General features: G+C 37.3%; 2 protein-coding genes across 2 annotated transcripts; both read right to left on the bottom strand.

Annotated features, from left to right (window-relative positions):
- Positions 1–398: 398 nt before the first annotated feature.
- On the bottom strand, positions 399–5,839 carry LOC147541185 (fumarate hydratase 1, mitochondrial). The gene is made up of 17 exons (XM_086637589.1): positions 5,495–5,839; positions 4,740–4,857; positions 4,502–4,651; positions 4,099–4,209; positions 3,818–3,901; positions 3,630–3,728; positions 3,450–3,500; positions 3,319–3,368; positions 2,762–2,843; positions 2,583–2,677; positions 2,439–2,505; positions 2,270–2,320; positions 2,028–2,123; positions 1,787–1,885; positions 1,647–1,676; positions 1,491–1,556; positions 399–787 (listed from the first exon to the last, which is right to left on the bottom strand). The coding sequence occupies exons 1-17, from the start codon at positions 5,635–5,637 to the stop codon at positions 701–703; spliced, it is 1,479 nt and encodes a 492-aa protein (XP_086493715.1). The 5' UTR covers positions 5,638–5,839; the 3' UTR covers positions 399–700.
- A 1,633-nt stretch (positions 5,840–7,472) lies between these two features.
- Positions 7,473–14,439, bottom strand: PUM24 (pumilio 24). Its single transcript, XM_086637577.1, has 17 exons — positions 14,015–14,439; positions 13,623–13,676; positions 13,449–13,510; positions 13,268–13,349; positions 13,036–13,159; positions 12,650–12,733; positions 11,510–11,624; positions 11,001–11,151; positions 10,768–10,881; positions 10,583–10,654; positions 9,984–10,034; positions 9,830–9,880; positions 9,336–9,443; positions 9,082–9,252; positions 8,793–8,867; positions 8,446–8,702; positions 7,473–7,957 (listed from the first exon to the last, which is right to left on the bottom strand). The coding sequence occupies exons 1-17, from the start codon at positions 14,276–14,278 to the stop codon at positions 7,825–7,827; spliced, it is 1,968 nt and encodes a 655-aa protein (XP_086493703.1). The 5' UTR covers positions 14,279–14,439; the 3' UTR covers positions 7,473–7,824.
- Between the last annotated feature and the right edge of the window lie 6,771 nt (positions 14,440–21,210).

Raw genomic sequence — 21,210 nt, 5'->3', positions numbered from 1 at the left:
CTCCAAAATTGTAATAGACCCACCCTCACTCTTGGGGCCTACAGAGAAAGAGGAGTCCGAAGGCACTCGTGCTGGGTTTAAACGACACAAATACAACCATTCTAGCCCACAAAGAGTGCTAAGAGAGGAGCTTATGGCAAATTTTCTGACCGCCCATAAACCCACCAAATTGGATATCATTGATAATTCAAGAGGTAAAAGTTGATTTTGTGGTGAAGAAAACTGTCACATCATCGGGTCAAAGTTTAAGTTAAAAAATTTTACCTACATGTAGTAAAACAGGTTCGCTCGTTTGGTTCGTGGAGTTCACGCAGACATGGCGGTCAGGATTTTCAACCACATTATAAATGTATTAACAAAATCACCATTGTTGCTTATAGAACTTACCTCATTCCTTCTGCAACTCCAAAAGTATATAATTTATTTCTACTAGAAAATCGGTGTTTCCGTTACAAGGAGTAAGAAGAGCTCCTTTTATTAGCTCAATCAGGATCACTCTTATAAGTCATAAATAACACAGCCGTGAAATAATCGAAAAAAGTGCACCAAGTCACAAGTTTATGAGCGTTTAAGTATGATCACCTGTTGCTGTCTCTCTGTGAAACCAAAAACAGATGAGTAACACAAGCAAATAATTTAGAGCTTTGGTGCCAATGGGCAAGGACTGTTTTCCTCAATAAAACCTAAGATTTATAAGGTTTCAATCGGAAGGACCAATCATCTTCTCGGGTACCACTAACTGGTCAAATTCTTCAGAAGTTAGCACACCAAGGCTCAAAGCAGATTCCTGGAACATAAGGGGAAATTGTTAGATGTCAAATAAAACCGACAAAGAAATCATTGAACTATTAAATCAAGCAACAAACATAGATAAAACTTCAAATGAGCATGAATTGTTTGTTATGCCTTGAACTATGTAAATGAGTTGTGTATGTTAATGATATCTGATCTAATAAAAAAAGAACTTGAGATGTGAAAACAAATGATCCATTTTAAGAGATCGGTGATAAGTGATTCACTATCGCAATACCATAACGGTGATAAAAAGAAAAAGATATGATCACATTTGAACCAACATAAAATGGAGACCAAGCAAGATGCCTTCACAAGATGAAGTGTCCCACCAATAGGACCTTAAGTAGTCTTTTGCCATCTTCAGTTCATTTCATAGCCAACTAGTTTTCCTCTAATCCTTTTTGTTCCGATTAGTAACGGTTAGAGAATGCACATCCATAGCACCAATCAAATTGTAAGAAAAGGCAAGAAAAAGAGTAACTCAAATGTTTTATGTAGAAATCAGCTTTGAGCCCAAGATGTGAAGGCTCGATATTACGTGTATAAACAGAATACTGTGTTTGGTCTCCGAACCTTTTTGTAGCTTCAAGTAGATAAGCATTCATCATCCAAAAACTATTCTAGTCTAAAGAAGTCGAGGTTACAAGGTTTGTCATAATCATAATATTTCATAAACAAGAGATAATTATTATTACCTTCAGAGTTGTGCCTTCCTTGTGTGCTTTCTTGGCAACCGCTGCAGCGTTATCGTAACCAATTTTCTGGAAGTTGAAGAGTGTTCAGGTTAGAACCTTGCAAAGCGAAAAAAGATGACGCAGAAAGAAAAACAATATAATCAAGTGCCGACTTACAGGATTCAAAGATGTAACAAGCATCAGAGACTGCAAGACAGTAAGGTAAAATGGCAGTAAGATTAATAACCGTTTAGACATTTATGAGTCCAAGGAAAGAATGATAATGTTGATCAAATGAGCATAAGAGTTAAACTTGCCTCGTGCAATAATTTTGAAATCCTTTCACGATTGGCTTGAATTCCTCTTACACAATTCTTTTCAAAAGACACAGATGCATCACCTAGTAATCTCAGAGACTACGAATGAATGTCAAATTAGTTGCTGAACTCGTAATGTTGAAATATCATGACGAACGAACAAAAAACGAATGACATCGGAAGTTGTTTTTTCAGTACTTGGCTTCAGAAACACAAAATCATAAAGGAGTTACAAACTTACACGTAAAAGACCACTAGCAATCAGTGGTTTGTATACATTAAGTTCAAAGTGGCCATTTGATCCACCAATTGTTATAGCTACATGGTTTCCCATAATCTGCAATTGTAATACATTGATTAGCTCAACTCAGTCAACGAAAAATAATACAAATAATAAATAACTATTCTTCGTGACTCGAAGAGGTCACCATCAGATATTCATCTATTTTAACATGAACAAAAACGTAAGAGACAAAACAGTACCTGAGCACAAACCATCGTGAGGGCCTCACACTGAGTAGGGTTTACCTTCCCCTGTAAGAGAAAAAAAATAGTTTTTCAAGCTTAAATAAGAATGAATCTGATTCTTCCGAATTAGAAAGCACAGAAAATATATAACATTCCTTAGGAGAAAAAAGAGGAAGGGACTTACAGGCATGATACTGCTGCCTGGTTCATTCTCAGGAAGAATAAGCTCCCCTAGACCGCATCGTGGACCACTAGTACAAAGGAACTGTGAAAATCCGGAATGATGATACTAACTCAGCAAAAGTTTTAAAGAATTGAACATATATACCTTCCTAGTAGTCGAATGTCATTGGCAATCTTCATTAGAGAAGTAGAAACAGTATTCAAGGCTCCACTTGTTTCAACAAAAGCATCATGTGCAGCCTGGCATGGGAACAAACAAATAACGAAACTATTTTAGTGATAATTGCCAAAGCATGAAAATGTTGTTCTTTAACTGAGGATTACCAAAGCTTCAAACTTGTTTTCAGCCGTGACAAATGGTAGATTAGTTTCCTCAGCTACTGCGTCAGCAATTTTTACATCAAATCTGTAATGCAATGCAGAATTTTTAAAATGAGAAACCAAGCATGCTAATCTATACGCGACAACATACAACAATTTGGCGAAGTCAAATATGACATTTCCTGACGTGGCGACATTGATAAGCCCAAAAGACGACGTATTCACAATCTAACATCTTGATGACAAAAAGTAGATATTATAATTATGCAAATAGCTGATTTGGGTCGAATTTTTTTTTTTTTTACAGAATTGCGATCATAAAAAGAAACCTAATACTCAAGCACATGATATGTGCAATTTATGCATTCAAATGGTAACATCAAATTCTGAACACAGAAAGGGTGCAGATACATCAGGTCATCAACAGCAGCTTATATGATTTTATACAAGTGGATTGGAGTTGAAGGCACTACAATTTTATGAGCCAGATATCAAAATTAAAAAATCATGGGTTTATAACTACTAGAAGAACAGTAACGGGGAGAGAATTAGGTGATTACCCTATTTTCGTGTTTAATCCAGTTCCTACTGCAGTACCACCTTGTGCGAGCTACTCAGAATATTTGTCATCTGTTAGAACTTAGAATGTTAATGAAGACAAACAACTGGACTCAGCAGTTGGGCGATATACCTGATACATGCGGGGAAGAGTGCACATCACTCGATCAATTCCATACTTTACCTGCAACAAAAGTGCGTACAAAGTTTGAGGAATAGTCCTAAGCTAAGCATGCATAGACAAGCTAACTGATTGCAAATGATAATAGAATGACATCCAATATGTGCATAGGGACTACAAAACAACCCTTACTTGTGTAGAATAACCACTGAACTCTTGCCCAAGAGTTAAAGGTGTTGCGTCTTGAGTATGTGTACGGCCAATCTTGATAATATCTTTGAATTCAATAGACTGGTAAAAGCAAAATCAGTGTCAAAGTATTGCGAAGTTAAGAAATCACACTGAGATTGAAATCATAAAAACATCAAATCAGGATCAACCTTGGAATGTAATGAAGTGTGCAATTGTTTCAAGCTTGGTATAAATCTCGAATTTATTTCAACAGCTGCAGCAATATGCATGACCTGAACAAAGAAACAATGGACCAACTATCAGAAATCAACAAGACCTCGAGTTTTTTAACATGAAATAAAAACACGGACACTTCAGTCTAACGAGAATACGAGATCTTCTACACTTAAGCTCATAAAGTGAGAGCGAGCAACACGTTAAAACCCATATAAACATGTACATAAATGAGCTGCAAACTTTAGTAGCTTACAGTTGGAAATGTGTCATTAGACGATTGTGATCTATTGACATGATCATTGGGATGTACAATCTTTCCACCCCTTTTGTGCCCAAGAATCTCAGCTGCTCTATTTGCAATCACCTGGAGAGAGCTAAAAAGTTAGTAAATGTGAGAATAGTCTCAAATTCGAAAAGGGTAAATTCGCAATCCGTAATACAATATCTAAGTACACTACACTCATTGCCAATTGGTCTTGAGTTGGATGACTACAAATTTAACATAAAAGGGTCCAAAATTTCGCCAAACATTTACGGGTGCTAACACAAAACCCAATAAATTGAAGAAATTACTAATCCAACCCAATAAGCATAATCAACTGTTCTCGATAAACTAAAACATTGAGCTAAAAAGACGTCTTCTCTTGAATACCAACCTCGTTAGCGTTCATGTTACTTTGAGTTCCACTTCCAGTTTGCCAAATCACAAGTGGAAAATGGTCATTAAGTTTCCCCTGAGAAACTTCTTCAGCAGCTTGCATAATTGCCTTCCCTATTGTCGGATCAAGACCATACTCCATATTCACCTACAATATAAAAAAAAATTAGCAGAGAAAATTCAACCGAAAGTAGAATCAATCAAAGCAAGAAATTCAACGACTAAGTAAAACTGACTTTGGCAGCACATTTTTTGAGGACTCCAAAAGCACGGATAATTGGTTCAGGCATTTGTTCACGCTCACCACCAATATCAAAATTCTGTAACGATCGCTGAGTTTGAGCTCCCCATAATCTAACAAAAATCAAGAGATAGCCATGTTAAGTTTGTGGACATCCAACTCCATGTAAGACTATTCTCACAAGCAAGCAACCTAATCAACAATATAATACTAAAATTGATCGATATCACTATCCAGTTTGGCGAAGGTTTTATACGTTTGCTTGATGAATAAAGACCTTCTAAGTCCTAAGAGGTCTTCCTACCACAGTATCTGGTTTAGCTTTTATACTTAACGAGGATGAGGAGTATGTATTATGTTCATAATAGATGTGGATCAAGTAATCAAAATAGAAAAAATACGTAAGTCTAGAGAGAGAAAGTAAAGAGAGATAGTACAGACTTATCGGATAGAACATAATACTTAATCAACAACATAATACTGAAATCGATCGATTTCAATGTCAAGTTTGACAAGGTTTTTTTTTTTTTTTGAAAATTAGATTCAATTAGAAGAAAAAAATTAGATTTCAATGTCAAGTTTGACAAGGTTTCCCTTTGATCTTATGAATAAATACCTTCTAAGAGTTCTTCCTACTACAGATTCTGGTTTAGATTTGATACTAAATGAGGATTATGTATTTATTTTCACAGAAATGTGGATCAATGAATCAAAATGATACATAAATCTAGAGAGAGAGAAAGTACAGACTTATCGGATGGAACTTGAATCGGTCCAAAAGTATCTCTTTCTTCTCGGAAAGATGTGGAGAATGATCTGAGTAGATAATGATGAAGTTTCGTTGTTGTCGTCGATGTACATGAGAGACGACGAGAAGCGGTGAACATCGCCATTTCCGTTACTGTAAAAACCTCAAAATCAAATGAGAGAGAGAGAGAGAGATTGGGGGGGTGGGGTGGAGTTAGGGCGCCAGGAAATGAGGAACCGATTGGCTGGCGGGCGGGAGCGGGGGAATGGGCAGGTAGAAATAGAAGAACAGATTTCTTGGGATGTGTAAAAAGTGATCACTTTATCAGATAAGGGGTTAGTTAACATACGGGCCCATAAAACGATTGAAGATATTTATAGACACCACGGTCGTATAACAAGGTTTTTGTTTTTTTTTGATGAAGGAACAAGGTTTTTGTTTGGTTGAGGAAAGTTTGAGCCCTGTATACGAGCAGTCTCAGCGGAAGGCAATTTTAAAGAGAAACACTAAGTGGCAATTTCAATGGTGTGTTTGGATGGCGGAATCATGAATCCGCGGATTCATGAGTCCTTGGGATTCATGATTCCACTGATTCATGAATCCAAGTAATATTTTTTGGCTTGTTTGGCAACTAAGAATCCTATGATTTATTATTATTTGAGTATTTTTAAACGTCTTTAGAAAAAATATGATTTTTTAAAAAAACATTGATTTTGAAAAAAAATAATGATTTTGTAGAAGGAAATATTTTTTTGTTGATTTTAAGTTTGAAATTTAGGTTCATTAATCCAAAATCCTAGCAAATCCTAGGGGGTAGGGTGGGATTTTGGTCCAGTACTAATTTTGGAATTAGGAATCCTTAGGATTCAAGAGTCTTAGAATTCTTGGTAGCCAAACAGACCAAGGATTCATGATTCCTACCAAATTCCACTTTTGGTAGGAATCCTACTTAGGAATCCTGCAACCAAACACACCATAACTGGCACTGCTTCGTGGGCTAGTCCGAAGCAGCACCATTGCCTCTATTCTATGGTCTGGGGTTTCACACCTTTCTAGGTCAATTTCAAAGCGAAGCACTAACTGGCACTCTTCCGTGGGCTAGTCCGAAGCAGCAACATTGACTCTATTCTATGGTCTGGGGTTTCACACCTTTATAGGTCAATTTCAAAGTGAAGCACTAAGTGGCACTGCTCCGTGGGCTAGTCTGAAGCAGCAACATTGGCTCTATTCCATTGTCCGGGGTTTCACACCTTTTTGGTTCAATTACATCTTTTCCCGAAACCAAATTGCATAAGAGAGAAGAACTAGAAAATGTATAAGAGAAACAATAGACGATGCACTATTTTCATGATCAAATGGTGACTTTGCTCTCCAAGATATAAGTGTTAGAGACGTTTCCCTCGAAGCAAATACTACTGGGATTTGTGAGGGAAGAAAACGCCTTTAATACTTATAATGGGCTCCTTTAAAACGTCTCTTTGGGTAATTCACAGACAAGGTGGTGGTTATACACAACAGCTAACGTCTCTTTCAGTAATTCACAGACAAAGTTATACACAACAGCTACTGGAATACACAAGCTAGATCCACCTACACCACTTTCACCCCAATTTGGACCGCCCACCGGCCCACCCCCACCACTTCCTGGCCAAACCACCACCACCTTCTCCTCTCTCCTTTCTTCTCCTCCCTATTTCTCTCTCCCTCGATGAGAGTCCTGGTCGAGGGATCCTGCTTCGGAACCCACATCAAGGATGAGAGAAGAGGGATTCAGAAAATAAAAGGAACAGAGAGAAGGGTTGGTTTTGATAGTCCGTGACTTCAAAATGGAGAAGACTGATTTGCACAAATGAAACTTGTCTTGGTCTTTCCATCATAACAAGCAGGAACATGATAATCAAAATGGTACTTCTATTGTCAAATTGAATAAAGAGAACATATGAAATGAAATAAATTTGAGAAAAAAAAAACACTGCTCACTTGATTAAGGTAGTTTCATTACCGAAAATCACATTAAGAAGTTGCTCTCCAATCTTTTAATAATTATGAAGAGAATGTAGTCAAACTATCCTAATACGATTCCATAACAGGAAAAAGGAATTGTTTCTGCAAAAATGAAATAGCACCAAGAAAAATTACAAATTTTGGGTAAAGATAATTAGTCTCTAACCCCCACATCCTGGGAGATTTGGTTTACATTTTAGACTCAAAATTTTGCTTTTCTGGATCGGGACATCTTAAATATACTATGTGAAGTTTACAGAAAGACCTCAATATGAAGAATCAAGCTCTGGAGAAATCCTTCCGTCAAGAACAGATTCATAGTTCATCCTCACTGCTTGTTAGTTACTTTACTCTCCGGCATTTTGAGCACACCACTGTCTATCAATGGCTGCAACTCAGATTTTGCAAGATCTTGTACTTCGCTGCTTGAAGATTCCATGAAAGCAGAAACCACCTTTCCGCTGCAACCACAAACAAATATAACAAAAGGCACGTTAGAAAAGTGCTTCACACAGTTCCGATCAAGCCACTAGGTGAACCAAGCGGCTGTATTGACGAGCCAAGTGGAGCGAAACACCAGACCCACATTTTGAGTCATGTGTGGCCTTTGGAGGAAATATAACAAAAGGCACGTTAGGAAAGTGCTTCACACAGTTCCGATCAAGCCACTAGGTGAACCAAGCGGCTGTATTGACGAGCCAAGTGGAGCGAAACACCAGACCCACATTTTGAGTCATGTGTGGCCTTTGGAGGTTTTGAGTTAAACCTCAGGCCTCTAACGAGGGAATATGAGAAGTGGGCTACTAGAAAAAAGAAAAATTAGGGCTTCCCCTTGGAGGTTTTGAAAACTTGAGATCAAAGTCATATAAGATGGGTATAAGATGGGCGGTTTTTTATCATCTCGGCCATGCAAGTGGGTGAATAAGACTTAAATTAGGTAGTTTCTTACCTGTGACCTTGGGCCAAAGCTTTAGACTTTCCCTTGAGAGCAACCTCCCATAAGGTGGAAGCGAAAGTCGGGCAATCCAAAACAAGCTTTCTAATAGTTCTGCTAGAATGGAAATTTTCAAGGACATGCTCCTCTTCTGATTCCTCTACAGCAGCAGCCTTAGGAAGAGCAGCCAGAGATGCTATTGCTTCATACAAAGTCTTCAACTTTTCACCTAACGTTGGTTGGAGAAGCTGTCCGTCTCCGCCAGTGGCAACCTGTGAATTCATCAAGAGAACTTATTTGAGAATTATCCCATTAGAGGATACAGTTTGTTTTGTATACATAAGAAGCACCAAACTATTGACCTCGTAGATGACTTCTTTTCCAAAATTTGACTTGAGTAATTCCGCAGTGTTATCAATACATATGTCGATTAGACTCTGCAAAATAAAAGCCAGTTTTTAACATACTACAAAAGAAAAAATATGGGCTCTATAACGTATCTTCCAATCCCTTCAAAATTTCAATTAAGTTGATAAATGGGGAACTTTTTTTTTTGAAATTTACTTGATATAGAGAACCGTGATTCCGTCCGTGAACATCTTGAGAAGGAACTGGCGGAATGCCCTAGAAGATGCAGTTTGAAGAAATTACCTCAGCAAGACCACTGTTGACCAACAACTCAACTCTTCTTACAGAAGGATCTTTCTTCCCTACTTCCACTTGTTCGTCATCAGGGGGGTTTTCTTCGGTGTCAGAAACAGTTGCCTCCTTATTCTCAGGACTCTTCTCACTCTGCAACTCTAAATTCGTTTCTGATTCATCCTGAAATAAAGATTAAGCCTCAGGCTATCTACCAGTGCTTAATTTTTTGCAAATCACTTGAAATCTAGTGTCTTTCGAATCACCTTTTTGCATAAAGAAGGAACTGAGAGAGACGTAGCAGTCAAATCCTCCGGACCAAAACAACGGTGACAATTCGGATGAAGTAGCTGCAACAATGGTCGCCTTCCATTCTGGTAATCACGAGAAAGAGACATTTTATATATTTATTATAGAAGAAATTGTGAAAGTACAAGTGTACAACCAGGCAAGCACAAATTCAAGATCGCACTCTATGTAGACCAAGCTCCCAAAAACCTACGCATCTCCTTTCTCTTTAAAGCTCATTATTAATGGCAGATCCATAGAATGGAAGAACCCAAATACTCAGATCATCCTCAAAATGATTTTTCATCTTAAGGAACGACATGGATCATCTCAATGATGGTGAAATTGTCACTTATATGTGCATGACATTGACAGCAAACACCAAGTACGAAATCTTATATTTTTCACATAGAACGAGACTATTACTTCAAATCAAATATTACTAACATACAAATGTGGCTGGAGTGATTACCTTGTCTAGCACAAGATCCTTTAGGACACTTTGTAACTCACGGATTACAATCTGTAACAAGAAAAGTTGAACTTGAAACTGCTTTAATAGATCTAATCATATAGACAACAAACGTTGTAGAAATTATTATACATGCTTAAGAGGTAGAAGTAACCTTGTTTATAAGTTTTGTATCATCCACCATAGAAAGAATGCATGCAAGAACCTGAAAACGACAACAGGTAAATAAAGGTGAGTGGCATTATGTTAGCTGTAATAATGTAGTTTCTGAATGATGAATTAATGGTGCACTTCAATGTTAATGCCTGGTATTTATTTCAAAACAAACAGAAAACCCACATTAACTCCTGGCCTACATCAAATTATCAATTAATCAAATTTAAAATTATTGTATAAGCTTCAGTTTCAAATATGAAAAGCGTAAATGAACCAGCTCCACCTCCAAGCTGGAGATCTTCGCAAAATACACTCCACTTTGCAATTGCGAAGTCAGGGACTCTGAGTCCCCCTTCTTGCATATTTAAGCCAGCAATTGGGTATAGGATCATAGGATGCATTGTCTAACAACTAAGTCTGCCAATAATTGACTAAATATTAAATTGAAAAGGGGAAGCAAGAGACCAGGGTCACTATGCATTCATTTTCCATCTCAAAGGAGAAAGAGATGCATTTTGGAAGGAGGGGAAGAAGAAAAGAATTATTAAACTTGAACTGCCAGAACAAGTAACAACCCAAAAAGCGTCTAATCCTTACCAAACTCCCATATTGATCATTGGCTATCTTCCCTACGTGACCTTTCATGCCTTTAATGATTTTTTTCCTTTCCTGGATTCAAGAGACACATTCAGAATAATTAGTAGATTACTAAGAGAATAAAAATCTCAGTTTTTATTGGATGAAGCCACAAAAAACATATTTCTTAAACAATCGTAACAGACCTTTGCAGTTCCGTGCTTGACACAGAGAACACCAACCTTCGATCCATCTTTTGTATGGATCATTCTTACAAGAAGAGGGCTCGACAACTGATCAATCGCATATGCGGCAGAGGTCTGTTAACAAATTTGATTCAGAAATATGATTAGGACCAGCTATGGGAATGAGAATATACACTATCACAAAGAAGTACCATAACTTAACACGCGGAGTAATTCAAGTGACTCATTAATACCTTATCAGCAACAGTGAAGTACTCGACCAATAAACTGTGAAAAATAGAGTGGTCCACAATTCCTTTCTCCAAAATTGGTTGTATTACAGTATTCATGTGGCGTACAACAGAAGCTTGGGTAAGGCCTAGCTTAGGAATTAAATCTACCAACCTGATAAGAATGAGAATTCTAATAAATCAACCTGGTGACAATTATCTGAAAGGGCAAAGATCAACAATATGATGCTAAAATCCATTAAAAAGTCAAATTATGAAAGAAGGGCACCACTAGAGTGATATCCTGGCATCCACCAATATGAACCCCAGCTGGTTTCAATCAACCACCCAACTTTCATGTACAAATAGCTTTAATACCAATATGTATATTTGTCCACCAGTGTTGTCATATTTACAACAACAAACAGTAATTTCTAGTATTCTGATCAACGAGGGGGTTTGATCACCTTCTTGCTCTAGCAGTGTTAACATAAAAGTGTAGCTTTCTAATTTCCATTAATTGAGCACATTACCTTCGCTCTTTCATCGAAACTAAGTCCTTGAACAACTGAAGCTCAGTAGAGTATAATTCTAACAAAAGGCTTTGTCTCTGTGATGCATTTCCCAAGTGGAATGCATGTTCAACAACTGCAGGTGACAAATTTAACACAGATTATTCAGAGACATGGTGGAATAATTAAATCAAAAAGACTTTATATGCAATGTAATAAAAGAAGAAACAATCTGCACTTATCCATATAGAAATCAAATAATTGAAATTAAACTTCATTTATCAAGATTCCGGAGCAAAACAAAAATTGATATATTCGTTGGAGACAAACTCAAACTAAACAGAATCAGACAGTCTAACATGACTGAATAAAAATTATTCAAACAAACTGATATTTACTGATATATGGGAATTGTGTTCTTTTCGCAGACATAAAGTCTTATATGCAATCAATCCACAGAGATAACCCAACAAAGCATGTATTAAGTGAAAGAACTACATCGAAAGTGAACTACAACAAAAACAGCTGCATCGGTGTAGGTAACGTGGATAATTTGAGCAGCTTGGCAGACGAGTTTGGATGTCGAAGGGCAGCCTACCAACTACCTATCTTGGGCTACCATTAGGCCATCCTACGTAAGCTAAATGCATATGAGATGTAGTCATTGAAAGGTAAACAGGAAGCTGTTCTTGGAAAGAAACGGCACTTCCGAGAGGAGGCAAATTTTTGCTCATCCAATCAATTTTGGCTTCACTCTCGATTTCATACTTCCCCTAGTCGACCTGAAGTGATTGACTAAGCGCGCTTAGTCGATACCAGGGGAAGTAACATTGCAGCGAGTCGATGGGTTCAGGAACCCTGCGCCTTGATCGCTAAGGCTTTTAACAACATAGCTGTTCTTTACATTAGAACTTTTACTTCTTTGATTTTTCTCTCTTTCACTTCAATGGTAGGAATAAATATTTGTACATTGAGTGCATGGTTAAATCAGGTAATTTTTGCCCCAGAACAGTAAGCCATACTTAGGCTTGCCTAGAGCTCTGACAGCACTGTGCAAAACTGGAATACAGGATAAATTTAACATAACAAGAATTTGCACATAAGACTATTAAATAAGAGAACTTTGACAAAGTATATACTTCAGAAATCATGACAACATACCAACAGATCCAACCATGTTTTTGAGAAGAGTGGCAACATGCCCATGAAGAGAGGAGATGAAGCTTTCCAACTGCGTCTTAGAAGCTGGAAAAGTGGCAAGAGACCAATCAAGAGAACATACTGAAGCAACCAAATTTTTTGTTCAAATTTATCCATCGAGTTACTCAAGTCTCTTAACAATACATAATGTTGAAACAAATTGAATAGTTTAAGCCAATTAGGTTTGGCTATTTTGGAGCGGCGCATATAAGAAGTAAACGTTCATATCACATTATCCAAATAAATGTGATATACAGGAAATGGCATCACAGCCATTTGAACATATAGATGTGATACAGGGAAAATTCATCTGGAAAATGACCTTTGGTGCGACGCCTAAGACTTACCCGTATCTAACATTTTCTTCACCAAATGAACTGAATAAGTGTTGCATGAAAGGGTGATAAGTTTTGGATGAAGCTCCGCAAACACAGCATCTCTTTCAGCTTGCGTACAGTATTTAATGCAACTCTATGATGAAAGGAACAAATTAGTGCAAGTTCATTAAACTTTTAATAGAACACACAATTAAAAACATAAAATTTGAGCATAACCCAACAATCACAAGTTAGATATTACCTGCAAGACACGAGAAGAAACATGAGAACCTGCAATTTCTGGAATTGTTCCTTTCATCTTCTCGAGCGCTCGACTTACCAACCTTAAAGAAGAAAAAGAAGGAATTTGCTAATATATTAGTTGGCCATGAATTACACAATACCGAACGCCAAATATATTTAAAATGACATTATATGCATACGCGGCTCTATCTTGTTTCGCGATATCACGTTTCCTCATCTTCTCCCATAGTAAAGCGAGCTCCTAATCATCAAAAAAAAAAACTTCTTCGTTAATCCCTCAATTTCATTCTAAATGAGTCTCCAAACGATTTCAAATCAAAATATCCCAAACTGCAACCAATAGATAATCTTACTTGCTCAAGAGTGTAATGTCTCTTTCTCTTCTTCTTCCTCGCCTCCGCCAATTCCTGAAAAAAAAAAATTATAATGAAAACCCTCAACTTCAAGATACATACTCTTGCACTAAAACCCCAATGCACCAATTAAACCCTAAAATTTCTAAATGAATCTCCACACACACAAAAAAAACAATTAGAGAAGGAAATAGCTTCCTAAAAACATTGAGATTCTGAGAACCATCTCCCAAGTAAAATCAGTGGGCACTAAAAGGTGATATTTGAGATCACAAAACCCTAAATTGAACTCAAAAGCTATTTCTCTAATGCATTTTGATATACATCATAAATGTTATGAAGAGTAATAAACATTAATCACTTAAACAATAATCACTAGAAAAAAATACTACCTTGGCTTGATGACGAAGTTCCCTCTTTGTTTTAGGTTCTTTCTTTTCAGAAGCAAAGTCTGATGATTTCTCATACTGACTTTTATCTGAAAAAGTTTTTGTGAAGGATTTAAATGGTTTTTTCATGTCATTAGTTGGAGGTTTTGAGGTTTTTTCTTTTACAAACTTTGGTTTCTTCAAAGCTGATTTATCTCCTTTCTTCTCAGCATCACCAATCCTTTTGCGTTTACTTGGTTCCTTACTATGCTGCTCCTTCGCCGCCATTAGAGATGAACTCAAGTTTCTTCCTCTCTCTCTCTATCTCTTTCCTCAGGGTTCTGTTAGGGCTTTTCCAATTTACCGCTGCTATAACTTGATTTTATTCAACTGCACAAAAATATCAGTAAATCCAACGGTCGACATCAGTAGGGAGAACTACCGATTCTGAGCCATGTGATATTCCATTTAAGATTTCTATAGGCGCCTCGCATTACTGCTATAGGAGCCTTGTTTCAACAAAAAAAAATTCACAAATCTTGCTTGCATAGGGGCGCCACTATAGCAATTAGTGTGGGCGTTATAGAACTTCCCTTGGGCAAATTGTGCAAGGCAAGGGACAGCTTAGTCCCTACACTCTTTACTTCGCAGGTTTGATTGGATCCGGTGCACCACTGCTCTGTGTTGTGCAGATATTGTCTCACCCATAGGTCATTTGACAGTGTAACGTTATAACCAAGTAAGTTACAAGCTAGTCTAAAGGGTTCATGTAAATGTTAGTGGCTAGTCTTTTTAAGGACAACGCTACATGGGCCGAAATGGCCTAATCGAGCAAAAATATTGCTTGGTCGGACCATTTCAGGCCATCTTTGTCGAGCGATTTTAAGCCGTGTTGTCGGACTAAGTAGTATTGTCATTTTCGCAAACGTACAATACATGAACATTTTTTTCTAGCCAACTGCATTAGTTGCTTCAAACGGCATTGTACTTCAAGTAGGTGACGGGTTAAACACTTGAAGGGAGTATTCAAGTACTTGTGTGGTTGATCTCCAGTTGAGGGGTCTGATGCACATGAGTTACAACTCCCTTGAAAGGTTTATCAACTTCTCAAAAAAAAAAAAAATTGCTTTTACATTGTTTGAATGTCTTATACCAACACTCAAGTATCTGAGACGAATTATATAGTGTAACCTACCTACAATGAGTTTAGAGTATGAGGTAATAAAAAATACTTCACATGCCCTATTCCTATTCGCGATCTCTAGACTGAAAGAAAATAGTAAAGTGACTAGTTTGAAAGCATGTCCTTCTAAAAATACTACCGGCCCAAGTCCGGCTTCACAAAAGGAGGAAGAAAAATATTTTTAAGATTGGTAGAATACTTTTGGTTTCTTAGTGTTAACTTATACTACCACATGGTATTTTTTCCATGAATATGGATCATTAATCATTCATGACCCGAATGAGGCTTCACAAAAGGAGGAAGAAAAATATTTTTAAGAAGATGATCTGCAACATTTATACATATAAGATAAACCAACATTGTTGTTTTTGTAATCAATCAACCAGGCGAGGCGAGGAATCAACAAAGCCAGGCTTCTCTAGTGTTTGTTTTTTCTACAGATTGAGGTCGGAATTGGCTAGAGTATACCAATGAGAAAAACAAAACAAACACCACTTTAGGTGAGAAATCAAAGTGAAAAATGACTATAGACATTCAAAGGTTTACATCTTAGTCCCATTAGAATTCTCTTCTTGCAAAGCTGATCTTCATCATTATGTTCGTTTTCGTCTTCTTTTTTCTTCTCTTCCTTCACTTTCTGTTCTGTAATATGAGTCGGATACTTAAATCTTTTCCAAGTTGATCCAGAGGACTTCCTACTAACTTCTTCCTTCATCCCTCTACCCTTACAACAATTACTACTATAAACACTTTCACTTTTATCCTTTTCAATCAAGCTCGAAAGAGTCTGTCTATTGGAAGATGAAGCTTTCATGGGTATCTCAAAGATAGTACTAGTTTTGTCTATTACCTCCTCATTGGATTCAATTGGTTCTGCACCACCACCAATACCACCATCTTCTTCTTTTTCTTCAATCTTAAAATTCTCATTTCGGCAATGAATTTTATCCAACAATGAAGATTTGGGTGAAGGAAAATACTTACCATCTCCAATGTCCAAACTGAACAAGCTACTAGTTTCAGAGACGGATGAACGAAAATTCGGGTCGTCTTCAATGTCTAAACTAAACAAGCTACTAGTCTCAGAGATGGATGATTGAAAACATGGGTCTTCTTGAATATCCAAACTGAACAGACTACTAGTTGTACTTCGAAACGACTTTGATTCCTCCACTAATGCACTACTTTCATTTAAATTTGCTTTGTTTTGCTCTGTTTCTTCGGCTTCTTCGATTCTTGTAGTATCACCATTACCAATAGTCTCTAGTTTGTTACTCATGATCATAGTAGATAAGAGAGAGGTGAGTTTGTGAATATGGAGAGACTTGAGTTTTTTGGGATTAACCCAGTACTTGTTTTTCATCTTTCTGTTATTCTGTTTATTTGTGAGATTGTTTTGATGAAGATAGACATTTTTCTTGACAGACTTGGCTAGTAACTTTGGGATCTTGATTCTGAACTTGGGATGATTAATTCCTTTGAGAGAAGTTGATTTCTTTGTGGGTATACTGATATTGAGAAAATAAGTGATTGATGGTGGTGATGATTTTGTTGGTGTTTTTGTGTTGTCTTGAGTATCAACAATTAGAGCTATGCAACTATTTTGCATTCTCTTATTATTGAAATGGGTTAGATAAAGAGAGAGAGAGAGAAAGAGAAAGCGAGAAAGGAATGAGGTTCTGTTATAGTTAAACAGAAATTTGGAGTGAAGTCGGATGAATAGAGATATTAAGGGAGATAATGAAGGCTAGTTAGTTACTTATCGGGATGAATAGAGATATTAAGGAAACAAAGAATCAAGCGACACAAGAAACACATTTGAGCACCACATTCAATAACACAAAGTCCCACTCACCTTATTATGAAACAATAAATATAATTCAAAAGACTTGCTCTTGATTAATGAGGTATGCTTATATATAAGAAAAAGGCTGTTAGACACGAAAAGAGTGGTCTGAACTTGATAAATTGTTGATGTCATACTAATGTCATTGGCTAAATTTACTTTGTCCGACCATTTGAGACACTTTTTGTTTTGTTGCCGTTTTTTTTTTTTTTTGCTTTAGACATGTCACTCTATAGACGTCCCACATTTTCACCAAATTGTTGATGTCATACTAAGAGGCTCGAGCACTCCTTGACTTCTTCTTCCTCCATTTTTGTTTCACTTTTATTTCAAAGACCTTTATCAAAACCCTGAGATTTCTTTGTGTTCTTGGTTTGTAGCTTGTTTATTAAAGAAAGAGACGGAAGAAAAGTTTCAAAATATGACAATTTCATATTAAAATCCGGTTCTGAGAACCTTAATTTTCTTTAATGATTTCATCCTTTAATCTAGTGTTTGAAAATATTCGAAGTAGTTAAATCTTTGAAAAGTGTTGATCATCGTTTTTTTTATCGGTTTCAAGTGATTTTAGAGTTATTTGTAAATAGCTATCGATTTTATTAGATCTGAAAATTCTAAATAGGCTCAGACTGTTTAGTCCGAAAGCTTGAGATAGACCTCATATTGTCCAATCCGAGAGCCAACCCCAATTTTCGAACTAAAAACTAGTCTAAGACCACTCGAACTGGACAGGCAAGAGTATGGTTATTGTGTCAGACAAAACAATGTGAGAAAGTGTGCCTACAAAAATTTTCAATCAAATTCAATTGCCTCGAATCACGGAGCACCGATAACGAAAAAAAAAAAAAGTGGAGTGCCTATAGATGCTACCGCTAGTAGATTGGTCAAAACCAAGTAAATGGGATTACTTTCATGATGCAGGGGCACCCGGCATGGAGACTAATTCCATGACCGGACCCGGTCATGGTCCAACCGGTCAAGGAGAGAAGACTTAGAAAGTTCTTATTTTAGTATGTTTATTAATTAATTTTGGTTTAGGAATTATGCTATTTTAATATTTCCAATAATTTGAAAGGTCCAGAGTTAGTCCAGTTATTTAGGCAAGTTGCAGTATTTAATTATTTAGGAATTCTAATTCAAGTCTAGCTAGGAAAGTCCAAAACCCTATAAGAGGGATATCTAGTTTGTCTATTATTTTCAGATTTGAGAGAAAAACCCCATTGAAGTTTTAATAAAGTTTATTATTTAGAGTTATTTGATCTTTAATTTCATTGTTCTTATTTAGTTATTTCATATCTTTAATTCCGCTGCGTGTCTACATCAAGTGGTATCTAGAGCCATAATTTTTTTTTTTCTTCATCACTTTTATCATCATGGTTAATACTACTACTACTACACCAACTAAGGAGAAATCACCAACTTTCTCTTCTGAATGGGACAACATTAAAGAAGGGCTATCTGCAGGAAGAAAATTGAAAGAAGGGTTCAATGAGTACAAGAAGGAAACAACAGAAAAATTCGACAAAATCGATAAAAGATTCGATCAACTCAATGACTCAATCACCATCATCTCCAAACAACTTGAAGGTATGTGTAAAAACCAAACTCCACCTCCTACCACTATCACACATCAACCCTCACCACTAACGGGCACCACAACCACCACAACCACTCGGTTTCCCCCTCTAGGTTTCTCCTCCGAACCGACGACACCACTCTTCGACCACACCATTAGCCACCCTCCACCGATTATAACACCACCCTTCACCACCTCCTATTCACCGAACACATTTTTTCCAACACCTAGCTACCCCCCCTATACCCACTCTTCAACACCACCATCATTCTCCTTCCCCGAGCTGACGACAACACCACACCGACCACCACCCGAGAGCCACCTCTCGGCCGATCACAATACCCTCACCACTCCACAAACCAACAACCGAAACATCACCAACCTAACCCAACCAATTGGCCCTTTAGGAACAGTTACGACCCAACAAGACCCACGTACCCTTCACCCGTATAACCGATACCCATCATTCCCAACAAACCCAATCGAAACCAACCCACCGTACCATCAACATCACTACCAATACAACCCTCATACCGAAACACGATCAACCACCACACCTTTTGATCCGGTCACACCACCTTCACAACACCGTCGCCCCCTTGAAACCGAACCACACCACAACCTCCCTTTCCAACCCGACAACACTACCAACCAACGTCATCAAAACCACCCGGTCAACCGAAACCGAGACCACCTCTCCACCAATTCTCTAAACCGTGACCTTACTACCACTCTCACCCGTCCAACCAACATACAACAACGACAAACTTTGGGAGTACAAAGCAACCAAACAGAACGTGATCACTACATTCCACCCACCGACATCGAATCTCCAAATCCTATTTCATCATACCGTATTCGAATGGAGGTACCTTCATATGATGGTTCGATTAATATTGAAGATTTCTTGGATTACGTCTCTAGACTTGAGATATTTTTTGATGTTATGCAAGTTGAAGGCCCTGAACAGGTACGTTGTGTAACTGGTTATTTATCTAAAACTGCTCTTACTTGGTGGAAACAGGAATCTGAGAATCGTCGTTTATTAAACCTTCCACCTATTTCTTCATGGCTAGAATTGAAACCATTAATGTTCTCCCGTTTTCTCCCTCCGGATTATGAGAACCAACTATGTGTTGATTATTTACGTTGCCGCCAAGGAAGACGTTCCGTTGAGGAATATGCTTCGGAATTCCAAAGACTTATTACTAGACTTAATCTCCCAGATTCGGAGTCAATGAAAGTAGAAAAATTCAAGGACGGACTTCGTAATGATATTAAAGATTTGGTTAATTTGAGAGCTTTTAATTCGGTTTCTGAATGTATTAGTGTAGCTCGGTCTTTTGAATCTGATTCACGTTCAATTTTTCGAGGACATAGTACGAGAAATCAAACAGTCAGAACTCTACCAGATGAATTAGATCAATCAAAGCAGGCGGAAGACGGTACTAAATCACTAACAGAAAATCCTTATAAAAAGCCTCCACCAGTTAAGTGTTATCGTTGTTTTGAAACAGGCCACTATTCTAATGCTTGCCCCTCTCGCGGTAAAGCTAATTTGGTAGAAAAGAAAGCTGATTCGGATACAGATGAGGATCAATTTGAACGAATTAACACTATTCCCGACAATGGTGATAGGGTTATGTTACTCACTCGACGAGTTCTTTTCACACCTTTCAAGAGGAATTTATCTCAACGAAAGAATTTGTTCGTTACACGGGGAACAGTACTGAATAAAGTTTGTACTATTGTGATTGACAATGGTTGTGTAGAGAATTTGATTTCTACTAAACTAGTCAATTTCTTGGGTATTCCTACAGTGATTAAATCAACACCATATAAAACAGCTTGGATTCAGTCCGGTACTACTACAAGAGTTGATCATATGTGTACTATTAATCTTTCTATTGGTTCTTCTTATGTGTCTACAGTTAATTGTGATGTTACAGATATGGATTTATGCCACATCATATTAGGACGGCCATGGCAATCTGATGTTGATGCCACTTACCGTGGTCGTTCGAATGTTTATGAATTTCCATGGAAGAAGAAGATTGTGACATTATTACCAATTGAAGATGGATCGGAGGAATTACATTCTCTTCACAAACGGTTCGGGACGAACCTCTTGAGGGAAGAGGATGCTGATGCAGGGGCACCCGGCATGGAGACTAATTCCATGACCGGACCCGGTCATGGTCCAACCGGCCAAGGAGAGAAGACTTAGAAAGTTCTTATTTTAGTATGTTTATTAATTAATTTTGGTTTATGAATTATGCTATTTTAATATTTCCAATAATTGGAAAGGTCCAGAGTTAGTCCAGTTATTTAGGCAAGTTGCAGTATTTAATTATTTAGGAATTCTAATTCAAGTCTAGCTAGGAAAGTCCAAAACCCTATAAGAGGGATATCTAGTTTGTCTATTATTTTCAGATTTGAGAGAAAAACCCCATTGAAGTTTTAATAAAGTTTATTATTTAGAGTAATTTGATCTTTAATTTCATTGTTCTTATTTAGTTATTTCATATCTTTAATTCCGCTGCGTGTCTACATCATTTCATCAACAAAAATATGAGGTTAGACACCTCATCAGCATGCCAGCTTCGGCACCTACG

This window comes from Eschscholzia californica, unplaced genomic scaffold (genome assembly GCF_041429995.1).
Source record: "Eschscholzia californica isolate CP2 unplaced genomic scaffold, dmEscCali1.0.p SCAF_4, whole genome shotgun sequence".
NCBI lineage: Eukaryota > Viridiplantae > Streptophyta > Magnoliopsida > Ranunculales > Papaveraceae > Eschscholzia > Eschscholzia californica.
Note: the sequence above shows the minus strand (reverse complement) of the source record. Positions and strands in the feature narration are given on the sequence as shown.

Excerpts from the sequence above, each read along its gene's own strand:
- LOC147541185 (XM_086637589.1), bottom strand. The coding sequence starts at position 5,637 with ATGGCGATGTTCACCGCTTCTCGTCGTCTCTCATGTACATCGACGACA. Across the intron at positions 2,321-2,438 it reads CAGGCAGCAGTATCATGCCT|GGGAAGGTAAACCCTACTCA; the intron begins GTAAGTCCCTTC and ends TTTCTCTTACAG. Across the intron at positions 1,557-1,646 it reads TTGTTACATCTTTGAATCCT|AAAATTGGTTACGATAACGC; the intron begins GTAAGTCGGCAC and ends TTCAACTTCCAG.
- PUM24 (XM_086637577.1), bottom strand. The coding sequence starts at position 14,278 with ATGGCGGCGAAGGAGCAGCATAGTAAGGAACCAAGTAAACGCAAAAGG. Across the intron at positions 11,152-11,509 it reads GTTTCGATGAAAGAGCGAAG|GTTGGTAGATTTAATTCCTA; the intron begins GTAATGTGCTCA and ends CATTCTTATCAG. Across the intron at positions 9,444-9,829 it reads AGGATCTTGTGCTAGACAAG|AATGGAAGGCGACCATTGTT; the intron begins GTAATCACTCCA and ends CGTGATTACCAG.